The sequence below is a fragment of the Silurus aristotelis genome, assembly GCF_946808225.1.
Source record: "Silurus aristotelis genome assembly, chromosome: 22".
Classification (NCBI taxonomy): Eukaryota; Metazoa; Chordata; class Actinopteri; order Siluriformes; family Siluridae; genus Silurus; species Silurus aristotelis.
In genome coordinates, this window is record NC_139595.1 from 9,336,993 (window position 1) to 9,352,010 (window position 15,018).

At 37.2% G+C, this 15,018-nt stretch overlaps 1 protein-coding gene across 3 annotated transcripts in view; it reads right to left on the bottom strand.

The window, feature by feature from the left end:
* The window catches only part of gigyf2 (GRB10 interacting GYF protein 2), a 30,432-nt gene that overhangs the window by 11,221 nt on the left and 4,193 nt on the right, over positions 1-15,018 (bottom strand). The window contains exons 2-16 of one of the 3 annotated variants that reach the window (XM_083525515.1): positions 12,128-12,178; positions 11,882-12,020; positions 11,257-11,352; positions 7,705-7,813; positions 6,784-6,892; positions 5,992-6,032; positions 5,872-5,904; positions 5,485-5,664; positions 4,914-5,137; positions 4,287-4,431; positions 3,849-4,064; positions 2,689-2,876; positions 2,154-2,310; positions 1,441-1,607; positions 440-534 (exon numbers count right to left, since the gene is read on the bottom strand). In XM_083525515.1, the coding sequence (XP_083381641.1) occupies positions 440-534; positions 1,441-1,607; positions 2,154-2,310; positions 2,689-2,876; positions 3,849-4,064; positions 4,287-4,431; positions 4,914-5,137; positions 5,485-5,664; positions 5,872-5,904; positions 5,992-6,032; positions 6,784-6,892; positions 7,705-7,813; positions 11,257-11,352; positions 11,882-12,020; positions 12,128-12,165 (1,937 nt within the window). In that variant the 5' untranslated portion in view covers positions 12,166-12,178. The remainder of the gene's footprint in view (positions 1-439; positions 535-1,440; positions 1,608-2,153; positions 2,311-2,688; positions 2,877-3,848; positions 4,065-4,286; positions 4,432-4,913; positions 5,138-5,484; positions 5,665-5,871; positions 5,905-5,991; positions 6,033-6,783; positions 6,893-7,704; positions 7,814-11,256; positions 11,353-11,881; positions 12,021-12,127; positions 12,179-15,018) is intronic. The other 2 variants (XM_083525516.1, XM_083525517.1) reach the window with 2 other exon arrangements.

Genomic DNA, 15,018 nt, shown 5'->3' on the forward strand with positions numbered 1-15,018 from the left:
CCTCTTTCAGCAGTATAACACCCTGTCACACTGCAAAAGTTGTTCCTTAATAGTTCGAGCACATGGCAAAAAGTTAATTGTGTTGACTTTAAGCTGATCGAGCATCTGTGGGATATGCTGTACCACCTCAAAAAACCCACCTTACAAGTTAAAGAACTGCTGCTAAAGTCTTTGTGTCAGACAGCACAAAACACCACAGCATGCATTTCAAATGCCTTGAAAATTCCAAAGGTGTTTCGGAGGGGCAAGGGGGTGCTTTAAAAAATCGGGCAGGTGGTTTCTATGCTATGGCTGATTGGTGCATTTCTAAATAAATAGTACTAATGAAATTACTGTAAAGTTGTAGTTTTAAGTAATTTTAAAAGCATTAACAACTAGATGGTGCTGCTTACTTTATGCATGTAGAAGGCAGGGAAAGGCAATAGTGATGACATTTTACCTGATTATGTACTGATATTGCAGTTGCTGAAGCTGATAGATGCTTAGAGCATTTAGCTCCTGCTGTCTTTTCAATCTCTCCTGATCAGCATCTCCCTTTATACATACACAAACAGAGGTCTCACTGATATATAAACATTGAGCAAACAAGACCAAAAGCAGACATTCAGCACATGGACTACACAACAGACACCATAGGTCACCTCCGGCTGCCTCACATCTTCGATTTACCCTATTTATGAACCAAGCATTGCATGACTACTTATATTTAATAGTTGACAAGTAAATTAGCAAGAATGTTCAGTTGACCAGTAATGTAAAAAAGTCGTGACCAAATAAACAAGTCCAATCAATGACATTCGCAATAGTTCATTTAAAAACTGCTTCAGGATGGTGCATTTAACCTTTATATTTAAATAACATCAACTTTAATTAACATGTACACCTATTATGTGGAGGGATTGGCAGCAGAGCAGAAAGTGTTGATTCTGAAACTGAGAATCCACAGCACGTGCTACTGGTTGCTAATTTGCATGCATCTTACACTGCCATACCAGATGACTGAAAGTAATAATAATAAAAACTAATTTAATTCAAATAAAAATCGAATCCATATGAGACAGTATCAAGGACTTCGATTAGATTTTTTTTCTCTTTATATTGCTGCAAAATACTTGCCTAATATTACGTGTTGTAAGCAATGTGTGTCACTTGTGTACTTTTTTTTTGTTTTCCCAATAATGCACATACACAATTCTGTCTTTATTTTTATGGCCATGCAATTGTTGCCTTGCCTGGTCCAACTTATTAAAATTAAAATATTCATAGTTTCATGGTTACATATTTTAGTTCTCACTCTTGTGAAATTTTATGTACATACAGTGTGCAGCTTCTGTAACGGTTTATATACCTTTGATTAAATTCAATGCTTTTGTTAAACAACAAGGCTTTAGACCTTCATCTGAATTTCTTGTTATGGGTAAAAATGCAAGTTATTATTACCAGTAAAGGAGGTAGTGGAGGGCCAGAAGCAAAAGGCACTCTCCCCCACATCTTAAAGATTTCTCCCAGGGGATGAAAACCTTCATCACAGCCCCTTTTGACCAGCAGGGTCATTGTGAAATACCCAGCCTGGAACCACTCAGACATCTCATGATTACTGAATGGACCTATAAAAAAAGGTAATAAAGTAAACAACAAGGCAACCACCTATGGTATTCCACATGGAGTTTTATAAGATTGACAGATGCTCAGATATGAATGGGGGTGGGGTAAATAAATGGATAAAGGTGTGAACATTATTCTAGGACAACATATCCCATCAATTTATGTTCTGATGATTGTGCTGGAGAGCTCTATATAATACTCTATATTACAAAATCACCCACAGGTGAATTATAAGGTTGAATCTGGTCATTTTGAAGGTCACAGAATATGACTATTGTTATACTCTTTAAATCATTCTGTGGACCTGAATGCCCATGAATGGGGCACTGTCCTCCAGGAAGAATATTCATTAAAAAAAAGAATGCTTCATTTTTCCTTCCAACAGGATAAGTGGAGGCAAACCACAAAAGAAAAATATAACAAAAAGGACAGCATTTTTTCTTTTTTTATTTGTCATGCATCTATAGCGCTATATGATTTAGTTTTTGCAATCATCACTCACTTGTATTAAAAAACTAGCATGCTACATTGCAGTGCTTGTTTTTTACCTTGAATCTCTCCCTGAGGATCCTTGTAGTACCACTTGAGAGCAGCCTCATGGGATGGTGGCAGGCAGGCAACTTTGGGTCGCTCTGCACTCTTAGACCCCAAACGATCATCATCCACGGCACCATCATGTAAATATGCCACCATTTTTTCGGCTTCCTATCAGAGCGAAAATGTAAAAAGAAAAGACACACTAGATGAGGTAATATCAGGTTATTTTAACAGACTTTAGTGAAAACACTAATATTTTAACTAAACTTTAGTAAAATTAAGCGATTTTTCAATTATTTCAGTTTCATGAAATCCTATAAACGTCACAATGTGCATCTACATGAGAAATTATGCATAAACAGTCACTTCTCTTGCATTTCCTATGTAATAATAATAATAAAAAAAATAAAATAAAAAAGTAATACTATATTATATGCATGTATAAATATTGCTCCCTAAACAACAAGAGAGAAAAAGAGCAACGCGCAAGAAAACAAGTGAGAGCGAGAGCGAGAGCGACAGAGGGAGGGGGACTTCCAGGCCAACCTGCTCAAAGTGTTTGAGGCCCTCATCCTCATCTGCATCTGTGGCCAAGGTTGCAAGTTGGCCAATTGATGATATGATGTTCTTTGGGAAATGAAGTGCATCAGGTAATACCACTGGCACCTCCACTGACTTGGGATGTGAAGTGATTTGCTGGGTGGGCAACACTGGGAGGGAAGAGGCTGGAAGCTCTAAAACATTTAAACAGACAATAGAAAAGTAAGCAAGGGTTATAAAGTGTGATGAAATGAGCTTTCATTAAGGTAATCATCTTTTATAACATTTTTTAAGGCAATACGAACTTAACCGAAAAAAGCACATTGTTAGCAAATTGGTTTGAACACAAATAAATCTCATTTAAGCCGATTCTCTCAAACTGCAAACCTGCTCTTGCAGGTAAGAGAGTTACATGCCTGCTTGCTGTTGTGCTATTTCCGACTAGTTTCATTATACTCTAGATGGCCAAAACTTGAAGACACCCGACCATCACACCAATATATGGGCTTTCACCAAACTGTTGCAAAAAAGTTGGAAACATGCAACTTTCTAAAATGTCTTTGTATGCTGTAGTGTTATGATTTCCCTTCCCTTAAAATAACCAAGCGCAAACCTGATCCAGCATGGCAATGCCAGGATCACAAAACTTTTTGGATTAACTGGAATGCCAAAGGCTTCCCCTCCCAACATCAGTGTGAGAAACCAGTAATGCTAATATGGTTCGAAAAGCAGCTGTTGCAAAGTCCCACAATCTAGTGAAAGTCCTACCCAGAAAAGTGGAATATATTATAACAGCAAGAGGGGACTAAATCTGGAATACGTTCAAGCAGTAGATATGGGTGTGATTATTAAGTATTCACAACCGTTAAAGCAACTATAAAAAAAAAATTTTTTATAATTGATAGTAGCCAGACTAAAACCTTAACGTACATAGTAATGTGTGACATGACAATCAATGACAGTTATTTTTTCTTTCCCTTAATGACTAGCTACACCAGTCAATTAGAGTGTTTCCAGAGACCTCAAACATAGTACTGAGCACTTTTGAGCATTTTACATTTATCAGTGGTTTAGCAAATGCTATTTTGTCCGACCAAGTACACCATCAGGCAAGTAAAAGCTTTTGGCAAGTACATATTTCATGACAGAAGAACTTAGCTTTTTACCCGTTAGTGTGCTGAGTGTATTTGTGCTGTGTGGTATGGAGATGGGCAGAGCTGAGTGTAAATGAACAGCAGCAGCTCTGATTTCAGGTGCTGCTGGTTTCTCAGGCTCCTCCACCCTCTCTGAAAGGCTGGAAGGCAAAGCTACAGACACAGTTGGCTCTGGAACTGGAGGTAATGGAGCAGCAGGTGGAGAAACCTCTTCTGATTTGACTGCATCTGCATACAAAATGCAACACATCTTACTTTTACTAACAAAATAATTGAAATGAAAGTATAATAACCTATTAACTATTAAAAGCACCCATATCACATTTAAATTTACATATTAACTATAATTACATATTTACTTCACAAATAAAATATACATTGAGACGCTAAAATATAACATCACTTTACAAGCGGTCTACTGAAACATTGATGGTAAAATATCCACCATACCCTCATGCCTGGCAGTCTGGCACTTGCTGTCAGGTTCTTTAGGATGCTCTGCTTCATTTTCATCGTTCTCGCAGCAATCTTCACCCTCCTCTAGCGGACGGAACTCTAGCTCTGCCTCCTCAAGAATTGGCTCTGCAGGAGTTTTCTGATTGGACAGCAGACAAAAAAAGAAGCTGAACAAAAAGAAACATATCTAAAACCATATATTACCTGTCAGAGAGTAAACGGAAAGGAAGCTTTTGAAAACACAAAGAGAATCGAACAGGAACATGTAGTAATGAGCACTTGAATCACAAAACACAAAACAAATATTGCTAAACACTGTTAAAGAAACATGACCTGTTCTCTGATTGGGCCAATATCTAATTCCCATCACAATTTCACACACACACATTACAATACACTGACCTGGAGAGAAAATGCATACATTCACACAATGCTTAACATAATGCAATGCATGTTTCTGGATACACTGACTACTGTGTTTATCACCACAACAGAAACAGGTCATATAATTTAATATATAATTTTTGCTGCAATAGTAAGATGTTGAAAAACCGAACAACAAAATCCAAAAGAGAAGAAAGAGTAGGGTAAAAACACGCTGTGTGATAGACCCCTCCTCACCTTGAGTGGGAGAAAAGCTCCAGATGAGTCAAAAGTGCCTGTCTCCTCCTCAGCATCCTCCAGACACCATTCAGGCAGTGCATCCCTCTCGTCCTCCATGCTGCCACTGGCCGAGCGGGGTCGCCTGTACCCCACACCACGCTCCTCCTCCCCACGGGAATCCATTGGCAGTCGCCGCCGCTGATCTGGTTGTTCCCGCCATCCTCCAGCCAAGCGTGGCCCGTCTTTAGAAAGAGAAATACAGAGAGAAACAAAGTATGTTAGAGAATAGTTAACTGGTTAATTGCAAAGTTATGTATAATTTTATTCAATAACATGCACCTAAAACACAATTAAAATGTCTTGAATGCTTGAGGAAAGAAGAAAAAGAAGAAGAAGAAGAAGAAGAAGAAGAAGAGGGGGGGGGGATCAGTAAGATGAAGATAAATTCTCAGTAATACACAACAAAAAATATATTTTATTTATATATTTTTATTTATTTATTGGGTGTCACACTCCAGAAAGAATGCAGTGTAGCGTAGAAATTTGAGAGAATTAAACAGAAGGAGGCTGGAGTTATGAAGGCTCCCACCTGGACTCGGTGGACACCATCGTTCGTTGTCCCGGCGGGAGCCCGCTAGACGCCAACCACCACCCTCCTCATCCTCACCGTTCTGTTCATCACGCGACAGCCTCCAATTTTCACTCTCGGAGCGTGTGAAATCGTGCTTTCGCACTAAGCCTGTACTGCCATCCTCATAATTTGCACGTACTGTGTGTATGTGCATGCATGGGCATGCAAAGGGGGTGTGGGGAGGCACAGAAACAAGAAAAGAAGAAAGAAAAACAGAAGTGCAATTGAAAATGTAAAAAAAAGCAAGGCAGTTAATCATATAGAATTCCTTTTTGTATGTATATGAAATAAAATACATTTGCTAGTTTTTATAAAAAAGTTACTTTTATTAACATAAGAACTTACAGTGGTTGAGCTGAAAGTGGGCTGGAGTTCCATCTAAGGAAAAAAAAGATTGCGATTACAATTTTAAATACATTAGGGGGATTTAAATGTGCTAACCATGCAAATATGTGGTATACCAACCTGGATCCTTTCGACTTGGCTTTTCAAATCTTCTGTCTCCCCTGGAAAAACAAAAACAGAGGGCATGTCTATCAGGAAAAGCTATCCTTATCACATTTGCTTTACTTTACATTTAACTGTTATGCATGTTCACACTTACAAAAAGAGTCTGAAATAATAATAATAATAAAAAAAACATTCTACACAATAGCAGTATGCAAATGTCATAACAGAATGACAAGTTTGTAAAGATTATTCTTTTAGGTAGAATTCTTCAACCTACTCCTCATGCCCAACCACAAAAGGCTTTACATTTATGTTGGAACCCAGCAACACTCTTGTACCAGGTGTTAAGTGTTATAAGTGTTATTGGTTGAAGGGAATATGGGGGTATTGATTATTAAGGTCAAAAACAAGTAAACTTTGTGCTGTTTGTTGAGGCACTTACAATACATCTTAATATCTATACGTTGCATAATTACTTCAGAATAAACATGAGTGTATATGCTTTGCAATTTACTGGGAATTCACATCAAATTATATTAAAATACAATGTCTTGGGCTCTCAAGTAGGACCCTGCTGTGGGGAGATTGCAAGACCTAGATGCCAAATTTGTACACACACAAAAACACTCGAGCAGCTCCTTTTCTTCAAAAGTGAAAGTGTTGCTTTAACTGTTTTCCCCCTACTTTGAAATGTGCAAGACAGCTGCTGAGGTCTAACAATTTCAGATAAAAATGTGGTAACAGATTCTGATCATAGGTCAGAAGTTCTGAATGGTTAAATGATTTGCTGGCATGCGACAGGCCTACCTTTCCTCCCAGCTCTGAGACCGATGCATCTCTCTCCCTCCGCGACCAAAGCCGCCTTCTACATCATCAAAACTTCTTTGGTAAAACCCTCCTTCCCCTCTTCCTCGACCTGCAATCACAAGACATTAAAGCCACACACTTAAAACAGCATTGTGCCATGTGTACTGCTCATCCTAAAGCCAAAAAAGAATAACTGATTACAAACTAATCTAAATGACTCATTTTGTTGATTACTAGTCACTAGTAAATTACAAGTAGAGTAATGATTAAAATAATTTTATTATAGATTAGATACTGTGTTATGTATCGCACGATCATGCTCCAAGTCACTTCATAAAAAGACTATGATTTGGAAACTCTTTACACATGTTAATAATAATAATAATAATGCCTAATGTAATATTCATTTGAAATGAAAAGTACAATGTAAAAGTAAATGGAGGTGTAATATTCTTGCTAAAACCAGGAATAGTTATTAATCTGTTTATTGAGTTTATAGTTAGTCTATCTTTCCTATCTTATTAAGACAATATGTCATTTTGGGTAAATCTTGTGTAGTCTGTACACAATTTAGATAAGATAAAATGAGTTGAATTGGAAAAAAAGGTTCCTTATTTTATGTAGTTCTCAGGCAGAAGATTGCAAGAGTGCAAGTCTTTCACAGTTTGTAAAAAGTCAAACATTTCTGTTTTTTTGATCAAGTATAGCTGATAATCAATGGTAATTCTGTTTTTCATATTTACTATACTAAATTTTTTAAATCTCCATGCTGGTTTGGCTTTACATCAAACAAGTTATGACGCACAGTTTTATACTGACGACACAGCTTTATCCTCATCCATCGTGTGTTTTTACTGAAAGTTAACAGTGGGACGTGGAAGCCAAATGATCGTTTTTTTGTTTGTTTTTTTGAGTTCTCACCTCGCCCACGTGAAGAACTTCGACCTCGTGGAGCCCCTGCTACCACACCCCCTCCTCGCCCGGTCAGGCGCAATACTGCTGCGCTGTTTACTGACATAGAGAAATTCCTCTGTTGAACACAAAACACACAGAACAATGTTACAGTTCGGCCGAGGACGAACACATGCATGGGCTACCCTAGGTTACTAAAACCAAAGAATTTATCATTGGAGGAGACACAGAATATATTATTCCACTTTTACATGTCCAATACAAAACTGTGCATCAAGTTGCACGTTCTCTAAGAAATGCAGTGTGCTGTTTTTGTGGCATTGTGGGGTGGCATCTGGTAGGGTTACTATGGCACCTAGTATTTTGTGGTTTTACACAGGACAAAATAATAAAATAGAACAAACAAAAGGTCTCTTTCTTTAAAAAACATTTATAAACCATAATGGATTTTATAAAAAAAAATTAACTGAAATCAATTAAATATTAGAAATTAAATGATATATAATTATTCACAGTTAAATAAATAGCCAATTTAAAAACACAGTGCATACTGAATCCAGGTCTTATTTTCTCTTATAGTTTCTTAGACAGAACAGATTTCTGGAGCATACAGTAAAATTTATGCCTCACTGGTTGATTAAGAAGGTCACATCTAATAGTTTTCCGTAAATAATAAAAAAAACTAACAAAAAGAGATTGCATTTGATTTAACAGTGGGCCAAAAGAATCTTTCACTGCAATTAAAACCTCGCTCAGATATTACTTGAGAAGTCATTTTGGTGTGCACAGTTGTTTAAGTGACTATGCTTTCAATTGCTTAAACTTCAGTGGTGTGAAAAAGTGTTTGTTGTGTTCCTGATTTCTTATTCTTTTGCATGTGTCACACTTTAATGTTTCAGATCATCAAACTAATTTAAAAAGTAATAAAAAATAACAGGTGAACACAACATTCAGTTCTTAAATTAAGGTTTTTATTGAAATCCAAAACTACATGGCCCTGTGTGAAAAAGTGTTTGCCCCTAAACCAATCAATCAAATTTTATTTATAGAGCGCCTGACAGTCAAAAGAAGCACAAGGTGCTTTCCAGCAAAAAACAAAATATAACAACAATAAAATAGCAGTCGAAATACGTATCAAAAGCTTGTATAAATAAATGTGTTTTCAACTGCGATTTAAAAAAAACTCAGCACAATGCTTCGTAGGTGTGCTGGAAGTGCGTTCCCCAGCTTTGGTCCCTGGACGGCAAATAACCAGCCTCCAAACTTTTCATATTTGAACTTAAAAGTGACCAGAGAGGTATGTTCAGAAGAGCGGAGAGTTCTGGCTGGTTGGTAGACCGTTACAAGTTCAGCGAGGTAGGCTGGGGCCAGACCATTGATGGCCTTGAACACGAACAGCAGGACCTTAAACTCCACCCTAAGCCGCACCGGAAGCCAGTGAAGCGAGCGGAGGACAGGGGTGATGTGTGAGCGTTTGGAGGTGTTAGAGAGAAGACGTGCTGCTGCGTTTGGTACCAATTGAAGCCGATTGAGAAGTGATTGATGAAGTCCAGTGTAGAGAGCATTACAGTACCTAATAACTGGTTGGGCCCCTCTTAGCAGCAACAACTGCGTTTGCGATAACTTGCAATGAATCTGTTATATAGTGCTGTGGAGGAATTTTGGTCCACTCATCTATGCGGAATTGTTGTAATTCAGCCACATTGGAGGGTTTTCGAACATGAACCACCTTTTTAAGGTCATGCCACAGCATCTCAATAGGATTCAGGTCAGGTCTTTGATTAGGCCACTCAAAGTTTTCATTTTGTTTTTCTTCAGCCATTCAGAGGTGGACTTGCTGGTGTGTTTTGGTTTAATCACAGCAAGTCTTCCAGCTCCTAAAGCAGCAAAACAGCCCCAGACCATCACACTACCACCACCATATTTTACTGTTGGTATAATGTTCTTTTTCTGAAATGTGGTGTTACTTTTACACCAGACGTAATGGGACACACAACTTCCAAAAAGTTCAACTATTGTCTCGTCAGTCCACAGAGTATATTCCCAAAAGTCTTGGGGGACCATCAAGATGTTTTCTGGCAAAACTGAGACGAACCTTTATGTTCTTTTTGTTAAGCAGCAATTTTCATCTTGAAACTCCATGCAGACTATTTTTGCCCAGTCTCTTTCTTATGGTCAAGTCATGAACACTGACCTTAACTAAGGCAAGTGAGGCCTGCAGTTCTTTGGATGTTGTTGTGGGGTCTTTTGTGACCTTTTGGATGAGTCGTCGCTGTGCTCTTGGGGTAATATTAGACAGCCGGCCACTCCTGGGAAGGTTCTCCACTGTTCCATGTTTTTGCCATTTGTGAATAATGGCTCTCACTGTGGTTCGCTGGAGTCCCAAAGCTTTAGAAATGGCTTTATAACTTTTTCCAGACTGATGGATCTCAATTACTTTCTTTCTCATTTGTTTCTACATTTCTTTGGATCTTGGCATGATGTCTAGCTTTTGAGGATCTTTTGGTCTACTTCACTTTGTCAGGTAGGTCCTATTTAAGAGATTCACACACTCAGGTGTGATAAACCACAGTTTTAACAGGGGGGCAAACCCTTTTTCACACAGGGCCATGTAGTTTTGGATTTTGTTTTCCCTCAATAATAATAATAACCTTCATTTAAAAACTGCATATTGTGTTCACTTGTGTTATCTTTTACTGATATTTAAATTAGTTTGATAATCTGAAACATTAAAGTGTGACAAACATGCTAAAAAAAAAAAAGGAAGTCAGGAAGGGGGCAAACACTTCACACTGTACCTGCACAAACTAATACATCAATGTTTAAAAGATTAAAATCTAATGATAAATGCTACACAAGTAACACCTTTACCCACTCATGTTTCACATCCTCTTTTATTTTCTTAAACTGTTCAATTACAACAGAGTTTCTAGCCATTCAGCAAAAAAATAATAATAAGTAACAAATACCAACATGATTGGGATTCAGAGCAACTCGGAGCAACTCAATCCAATTACAGTCATCCATTTAATACAGTATATAGTAGGGGCAAAAATTGTGGCATTCCATTATAAACAAATATAGTGAGTGGTTGCACGTGTTGCATTTGAACCCTTACCTTCCCAGACTAATTGCTGTTGCAACAGAAAACTACTTGGTGGAGGGCAAAATGGCTATAAAACTGAATAACTATATATTTAGTTTTTTTAAACCAATTTATTTTATAGTATTAAACTGTATATACATTTATACAGTAAATACAAGTTTCTAGTTTTATGCTGTAATAATACAGCTATTCAATATATTAACCTTGATATTTTATATATATATATATATATATATATATATATATATATATATATATATATATATATATATATATATATAATTATTATTATTATTTTTTTTTTTTTTTTTTTTTTTTTACATTGGACAGTAGTCTGTTTGTCTTCTTTTTAAAACATGGTTTGTGTTTATGCAAAGTTTTAAGCGGAGTACTATTCATACAGAGGTTTTGTTTGGAGAGTTGTATATTGGGTAAAAACCACCAACCAATCTCACCTGTTCTTCCTCTGTAAAAGACACTAGGGCTAGTGGGGGTAGGGGCTCCTCTTGTAAAATAGGCAGAAATTCCTTGTCATGTAGATCTACAGGAATCTACAGCAACAAAACACAGGCATGGTTAAGCACAAAGATATTCCACCGAAGGAGGAAATGGAAAAAAAATTAAACAAGCATAAAATGTATTTTTAAAATGAATAACGTGCTTGACCCTTATATGTGGGTCTTCCCCAAATTTTTTGACACAAAGTTCGGGAAAGAAGCAAAAAGTAGTATTGAAGAGCAAAGGAGGAACAACTCAATATTAATGCCATGCCTTTGAAATAGAATATTCATACTATACAAGAACATACAGGCTTTGGTTTTATGCAATACTAAGAAAAATAGTCTCATTTGAGAAGTGTCACCATTTTTTGTAGAGGTTGACCGATAGTGGATTTTACAGAAATGAATTGAACATGAAATTAGTAATGAATATAATTATAAAAATTATACATAAATAAATGTAAGTTTGCAAATATTGCATTGTTTCTGAATTTTTTAGTAACAAGTAACAACTGAAAAGCAAAACTAGACACATGAAAATTATGAATTTTTAAAGTGCCATTTATGGCCTGCTGTCTACCTTGTTATCCTTTATATAAAGTGCAAGCATCTCTTCTCTCCCGTAGCGATAGTCTGCAAGTTTATACTTTGGCAATGCAGGTGAGAGTGGTGGAGAAGCCACAATGCTGCTCCCACCTCCTCCAGACAAAGCTCGGAGCCTGTGGGTAAGATGTTTAAGCATTAACTGACAAAAAGGGCTCATCATTTCATTACCAATAACTATACATATAAAAGCAGAAAGACTGATTGCAATAATAGCACTTACCATTCTGGTCCAAAGTTAAGTGTCTGGGTTTCTGCCATTTTCCTAGAAAGTCTAAAGATAGAAAGACACAAATTCACAATAATATACAACATATTTAACAAGTGACTTCTCTGTAAACGATTCATTATGCATGTGGCAATAAAGCAGAAAAGTGGACGCAACGTATTGAATATACACACACACTAATATAATATATATATATATATATATACACACACACACACACATACGCTAATGGATATACACTGTACATGGATACAGGTTATCTATGAGAATTTTATTTCTTCATATTAATGAAATCTAAATATTCTCTAGTCGCCTTGACAGAATGTGAAAGTACAATAGAAGCCAAGAACACTGGGGGAAGAGACTGCGGCTGCCAGGAAGTGTCTGTAAATATCAGTGTCCAAAAATGCCTACAAAAATCAATTCACATGTTGATTAGGTCATCTCTTTTTTATTAAGATCTTTTTCCCCTTTTTTTTTTTTTTGAATGGTGAAAAAGCATATTGCTTGCATAAAGCAATGGTTTACAGGGGTCCTCTGTGAAATTCGTAATTGACAGCAGTCTTGGTTACGCAATATAATAACCATCATTAGATATTGCCACAATGTAAAATTGTATAAGCCTGATAATAGTTATATTAATAGTCATATATCATTAATAATAATTTTAATGTTTTTAAAACAAAAGATTGAACTTAACTTTTTGACATAATTGGGCATGCTAAAAGTCAGCAGTAGCTAACAATAAAAGCAGGTCACTGTAAAATAAACTTCACATGCACTTGCCATTTAATTCTATCAGAAAGCACTTTATGCTTTCCTGTGGTTTGGAGTGGATAAAACTTCAAAAGAGTGCACAAAGACAGTATTAGGTGACAATCATCTAAAAATATTTCGTTAACTGTGACTATTGGGCTCTTTTTGCTCAAAAACATTGACATCAAAGTTCATTTCCTTCTAAAGACTGGCCTCAATGCCTAGATGGCTGCTGTAGCCAAAGCTATTTTAAGGACTCACCCAATTAGGAAAGGGTGTGCTCATTGAACAGAGGCAGCTTTATTTGTCTGAGAAATTTAAACTCACAGACAAGACATTCTATGCAGAGGCTTTACATTTTACAGCAATAATTAGCAAGCAAAATATGCACAGTATCTCACAAAAATGAGTACACCCCTCACAGTCCAGCAACCATTTTAGGACCTACTGGATATAGTAGGTGTAGTCAATGTGCAGCTTGTATAGCAGTATAAATGTACTGTCCTCTAAATATAACTCAACATGCAGTCATTATTGTCTATTGTGTTTGTGGTCTCTATTATTTTGGAAAAAAAAACTGGCGTTCGGCCCAGTTTGTGAAAGGAGGGCACCTTGTTCTGCTTCAAAATGTCGCAGTAAATTTTATAATCCCTTAATGAACCGCAGGTCCCCAGTATCAGCAGCACCCATGCAGCCTCAGACCATGATGCTACCACCACCATGCTTAACTGTAGGCAAGACACAATTTTCTTGGTACTCCTCAAAACACATGCTGGACACCATCTCAGCCAAAGAAGTTTATCTTAGTCTCCTCAAACCAAAAGGACATGGTTCCAGTAATTCATGCTCCTGGACAGGTTGTCTTCATCAAACTGTTTAAAGGCTTTCTTGTGAGCCAGCTTCAGAAGAGGCCTTCTTCTCAGATGAGGACCATGCAAACTGACTTGTTGCAGTGCGAGGCTAACAGTGCGTATGGTCTGAGCACTGAAAAGTGAACCTTTCGCTTCTGCAACCTCTAAAGTAATGCTGGCAGCACTCATGCATCTGTTTTTTGAAGCCAGCTTCCGCACCTGATGCACAGCATAAGGACTTAACATCTTTGATTGACCCTTACAAGGCCTGTTCAGGTCGACCCTTACAAGGCCTGTATGACCTTGGCCACTGTATTATAACTCAGTTTCAGAGTGTTACCGATCTTATAGCCTAGGCCATCTTTCTAATTCTAAATTATCAGAGAGTTCTTGCCATGAGGTGCCATGTTGAACATCCAGTGGTCAGTATGAGAGAATTGTACTCAAAGCACCAAATTTTACCTGCTCTAATACAAGATACACACATTTGTATGGTCCTGTCAAGCAGACAAAAACATGAACATGATTAATTGGACATGTGGCTTTGCCTGGTTAAGTTTCTTACAGCTGTTATCACTTAGGGTGTACTCACTTTTGTTGCCAGCTAGTTTGGCATTAATGGCTGTATGTTGAGTTATTTTTAGAGGACAGTAAATCTGCTGCACATTGACAAATATATCCAAGCTGTTATTTTATTTATTAATATTAGGGCTGCACAAAACATTTTAATAAGTTTTATCACACAGTGGTTTTTGAAGATCTTTTTTTACAAATGTAAATATTTGGATAATAGTGTGTGCTATACAGCATGGAGGTTACATGACCGTAAAAAAATACCAATAATCTGCAGAGAGGACGTTTTGTTTTTTCGGTTGTTGGAGAGGAAAAAAAGGTGGTCGTAGCAAAGATGGTGCTATGCTGTCACCTTATTTCTGGCCCAGTAAAAACCAGAAGGGCAGGACATGCGTGTTGGCTGTAGCACAATTAGACAGCAGGCAGATGGCAAAAAATAACTATAACAAGACCTATATGGTCTGCTTTATTACCATTTATTTAACATTACTTTATACTTGTGTCTAGCTTAAATAAGTCCAATGCCAGCACACAAACAAGAATAAGCAAGAATGATTTCTGTCTTTATGTTTATAAGATAGTCAAAACATTAAGGCCAACTCTGAAAAAATGCCGTCACCCACTTTCCACCAAAACAGCTCTGACCAGCCAAAGCATGGGCTCAACTAGACCTCTTAAGTTGCCCCTGTGGTATCTGGTGCTAAA